General features: G+C 47.2%; 2 protein-coding genes across 2 annotated transcripts in view; both read right to left on the minus strand.

The window, feature by feature from the left end:
* SARC_09667 (hypothetical protein) overlaps nt 1-1,230 on the minus strand; it is a gene marked incomplete at both ends in the record, with an annotated part of 9,606 nt that extends 8,376 nt beyond the window's left edge. The window contains one exon of the mRNA XM_014296313.1: nt 58-1,230. Coding sequence (XP_014151788.1) covers nt 58-1,230 — 1,173 coding nt within the window. The remainder of the gene's footprint in view (nt 1-57) is intronic.
* A 432-nt stretch (nt 1,231-1,662) lies between these two features.
* Nucleotides 1,663-3,511, minus strand: SARC_09668 (hypothetical protein; the record flags this gene model as incomplete). Its single annotated transcript, XM_014296314.1, has 2 exons — nt 1,663-2,322; nt 3,098-3,511. Coding segments are annotated over 2 exons (1,074 nt in total), but the record flags the coding sequence as incomplete, so codon positions are not given.
* Nucleotides 3,512-5,234: the final 1,723 nt, after the last annotated feature.

The following is a 5,234-nucleotide window of genomic DNA, read 5'->3' on the forward strand; positions in this document are numbered from 1 at the left end:
GCTCACATATGTATACTAGTTCATTGTATGCACATACATATTTGTTCTAAAGCATACCTGCAAAAGCATGTACACATCAGCGAGTATGAGCACTCGCAGATCTCGATGTACAGCCATAACCGGACCAGTGATTAGTTGTGTCAAATCTGTCTCTGACCTACCCCTCGCTCGTCCGTTACCATGACTACGTGATGGTATACGAGGTCGCAGCACGTTGTTTAGCATATTAAATGGTTCCTGTGGTGTACGCTTCTCTGTGTCGGTGTCTGTGCCTACATTCTTATTCGCTTCATTACCATTTATAGTGTCGGCACTGCCACTATCTCCACAGTCTTTCGTCACGTACTTGGAGCCGCTTGCAGCCTCCCCACTATCCACACACACTGTACACACACATTTACACACACATTGAGCTGCTTCAAACGCCATCCGTTGCGCCCGCACGCGCTCCTTATCCATCTCTTCGACTCGAGCCAATTCTAACTGTGCCACAGAGTGCGAGAACAGAACTATCAACGACCGCATAGGCGAACGTCCCAAGCCCTTCCTATCACCGGCCACACTGGCGCCCATATATGCACTGCCTACTTCCGCAGCCGCACTACAACCCCCGTGCTTATCCGCAGCCTTCCCACTCTGCTGGCTTGCACCGGCCCCGATATGACTATACACACCAGTCATGGCTTGCTTTGTATCTGCATCTGTGTTCGCTGTAGAACGTGTCATAGTGCCACCGCCTCGGGTGGTGCGATCACACAGTCCCACTATATCCGCAGCCACCTGGGCGCGCGTGTCTGACTTCGCACTCGCAGCGAGTAACTGGGCCACCTCATTAGTGCGCGTATTAGCCGTTGCAGACCTCCCGCTCTCCAGTACTTTCAACCCAGCCCCACCGTTAGACGACGCCTTATTGGACGTATACTTGCCCTTTGCCCCGTCCTTGCTCGACTGCGTTCTGGTGCCCGTAGTCTCTTCAAAGTTAGCGTCCGTGCGTGCTTTTATGGCGGCGACTGATTCGGTATCCATCTGCGCACTCGGACAGTTGTTTGGGGCTGCATTCGCCTGCGTGTGCGTGTCAGTACCCTTTCCAGTGTGCATGGGAGAGTTCATAGTTCTATTCATGGTCTGGCTCATACTTGCGTGCGAGTAAGAATCGCTGGCCCCTCCCCCGGTCGATACCTTACCCATAAGCACATCGTATGCGGTTGATAGTGCCTTGAGAATGTGCATGCACTCGGACTCGACATAGTGTGCGTCTAAGTGCACCTCCAATTGCATCAGTCTGTGGCGAATGCAATCAGTGTGGATGGAACAAATTGTTTAGTTTGGACTGTGTTCTGAGGACACAGCACGCTCGTAACGACAACATAAGCAACGCGCAACTGCGGTCAAGGCTAAGCTAGGTCTATATATAGTTTAAAATATTTGAAACGTCATATATTTATGAACAAGTCTGCTCGTCAGCCAGATACGTGTCTAGGGTTTAGGGTTTTAGGGTTTAGGGAGAGTAAACCCTAAAACCCCAAACCCTTGACCCTAACCCTAACTACTTTTATAGAATGCCGCTTCATATTTTCGATATAGTGTTTTGTCGGAGACATAATATATTGAAAAGCTCACTAACAAACTTTTCCTTTTTCGTATACACAAATACACACTAATTCACCCAAAGCACATTGTGTATGTCTCTTCTAGACTCGTTTTAAACACGCAGACAAGAGCTAGCTTCGTGCTTTCAATACTGATATTTCGTACTCGACTGCTAGACGAAGCCACGCGCACACCCTTCCTAAACACTCCAAGCCATATACCTGTTGCAAACAACCACATGCCACACCTTGCCACCGACGCCTGTTGCGGCACCGCTTCCACCACAATGTCCACGTATCGCCGTAGAGTCAAACACCCCGCACACCGTACGGGGCGAGCAGGTCTATTGTTTGTCCCAGGCGTAGGTGCTTCGGCGTGTGTGCCCCTCAATACCAACACAGCCAAGTGCAGCATGCGATGCACGCTCGCATGCGCCTCTCGCATAGCCACATCAGTCGTACTGGAAACATCGGGTGCGTGTCTGAAACTGCAGGTGCATGCACAGGAGCCCGGTGGTTTGGTATCGCTGTGAGACGTGTTATTACACACATCTCTGGCATTCTGCTGAGCCTGTGCATGTACCAGACGTGGTGCAATTCTATCGAAGAAGCTGTCGACCACAGCGTGTGCTTTGTCGCGCCGGCCCGCGCTCAGAAATTCATACGCAGCGTCGACGTGTGCGTTTATGCTTTCTTTAGTGTACTCCAGTTTCACAGGTACCTTCAGCGTGACCTACAGTGTATAAATTTGAATATATATATGTGTATACATATATATGCTATTGTCCGTTGTTACAAAGCCAAATCACATGATTGCTAGTATTGTTTTAGAGTTTGAGGCTTTAGGGCTTAGGATCTACACTTCAACTGAGGCATCAGTCTGTGAGTCGATAGACTCCTTGGTACACTCCCGTGCCCTTTTGTCCTTGCAAGTCGGGCACTTCCAGTGCAGGTAACCTCTAGCCCAGCATGGTATACCGTTCTTAACGAGAACTTAGGCTCAATGTAATTTATTCACGTGCTCTGTAAGTACAGTACACGAATTTGTGCATGACATTGTTAGTGTGTGTGTGCACCAGCCTTAACTACGTTATGCTTTGGCCACTACAGTGATTGGTTTTTTCGGAACGTCTCAGTGCGTATTACAGTTGAGCGCAACCATGATGCTACATCCAACCCCCACATATACGACCGATGTTGCGTGTCCATAGGCATACAGTGTATTTCTATAGTCAGACCAGCGAGTTATTAATTGTCGTATAATACAGGATCGATTGAATGGCCAGGTGCAAAACCACATAGCATGCATGCTCAGAGCACATGGACAAGTTTCCCACCACAGACAATGGCTGTTTGGAACTACACCGCTTCTCATGTAACGCATGTGCGTAGCCCGACTGCACGTACATATCCACATACAACGCCTGCTCAACCCGCGGCTGCAAGAAAACATATTCACATACAACGCATGATTACTACCAGGCAGCTAAGTAAATCATAGAACATACCTCAGACCGCGTTGGATTCTGTCGTCTACGCGATAGCAAACGGGTAATCCCAGCCAACGGCCCGTTCAGAAGCTCTCCGACATTTTCTCCATCCTCTCCACAACCAGCCGCTCCTGGATAATTGTCCATCCCCGCATCCCCGATGCGCTGAGCGTACCGGTGCTCCTGAGGCAACACCCAGCCTGCACCCAACCCCTCGGTAAGGCCCATGGTGCCGAACTTTGAATTATTGGAATATGAAATCGTGTGAGACGATTGCGTGTCCTCAGAAAACGCCTCATTTTCTTCTCTATCGCCGTCACTGTCACTGTCGCCCACGCATACACCCCCGAAAAGATTCCCGCCAGAACCGGCGTTTTGCCCATTTATAGGGTGCTGCTCGGCACACTCGAGGTCAAGTCCGGTGGCCCAACTCTGCAGATGGGGAAGCAAAGGGCTTAGAGTGCGAAACATTGCGGATGGTATGGAAAGTCAGGGCAAGCAGTATCTTGCAGTATTCCCTGTGCCTTTGTGTTTGCATGTTGGCGTATTGGTCCTCAGCGTAGACATAGACCAAGTCTTCATCAGCTGGTGGAGGTAAACATTCTTTCATGTTGTATATGGTCAATATTTATATTCACTTACCGTACTCATTGTGCTGGTCTCCATGTGCTGAGTTCATATAGGTTTGTACACATCTACCAAAGGTATGTATATGTTTGTATACGTGATATACAGGCATTGTAATCTACACAGGTACAGTACAACTAGAAGAGTCGCTCTCCTTGAGTGATTGTTGACGGCAAGTGAACACGGATTCTATAAGTTTCTAAATTTACCATCGCATAAGTTAATCTTCATCAATCTCACAAATAGGGTTTAATAGCTTTATCCTCCGAGCGGATACATACTACATGCACCGACATACATCTCCTACATAAATACTGGAGATATCCATTTGGTATAACATTATATTACACACACCTCATCGTCTGAATCACCCCATCCCTGAGCGCTATTCCGATCAGCGTCTTTCGTTCCTGCAAACCCATCGCCAGCTGCCGCTGCATTTGGAGGGAGTGCTATCCGAACTGTCCACACCAGTCGGGTTGGGAAGCGAATGTCACAGAATAGATATCAGCATATGAAAATCACTGAATGCATATGAGGTTGAATACGAGACTCTGGCACATAGTCGTGATTGAGCGTCTACGGCTAACAAGCAATGCGTATTAAATACTCTACGATGATGGGAGTACACAGGAAAGGTTCGCTGACATGCTAGCAAACGGCAATGACGAATTCAAGTTTATACGAAATCGCGAGAGCATGTGAGTACGTGTGTGTGTTGATACAAACGCGATTTCATGAACAGAAGCCAGGGCACTAGCAATAAACAGACATCACAGATAAATTAGTGGTTGAGCCCGAATTGCTATTGTCACGATTTGGAACTGAGAGTGCACAGAAATGTACAATATTGCTCAATACAATATACATTTGTGGACAAGGCTCATCACCCAAAAGGATTCGTTGAAAAGTGTTTGTGAACGAAACGGAGTTGCGCCTTAGTAGCTCGTCTTAGCTTTTTGGTAAAATCAATGTCACCTCATATTATGTATGGCGTTCTAGGCGTTAAGATATCTAGTGCACACATCACACGTCCGCATGCACACGTTCAACTCCACTAGCCTTCCTTCGCACTATACAAATACTGGCTATGCAAAAAAGACAATACGCAGTGACACACCAAAAGGTGCATCTTCCTCCTCACACTCTGCAAAGAATGAATCGTCGTCATCGCTGTCTGAGTCTATTGGCAGACCGGAAACCACATGCGACAGCGCAGACGAAGGTACCGAACTATCACTGCCCTCAGCTTCGTCTTCAGCCGTAGCTTTCTGCAATAAGAAAGCACAAGCATCGAAGATTTTATTTCATAGGTCGAACATATAAATGAACAACAAAATTGAACAATTGTGGCAACAATAATAACTGAAATGGATCCAATAAATGTGCGGAAATGAGGTTTATTTTCATCTTATTATTGTGCTTGTATACATAGCTATTGATTTGTACAGTCTTTGCAAACATACAAAACCTGCTACACAACTCCAGATAGCGAAGAAGAAGAAAAATCTATACACAAATATATATA

The sequence above is a fragment of the Sphaeroforma arctica genome (genome assembly GCF_001186125.1).
Source record: "Sphaeroforma arctica JP610 unplaced genomic scaffold supercont1.1013, whole genome shotgun sequence".
Taxonomy (NCBI): domain Eukaryota; class Ichthyosporea; order Ichthyophonida; genus Sphaeroforma; species Sphaeroforma arctica.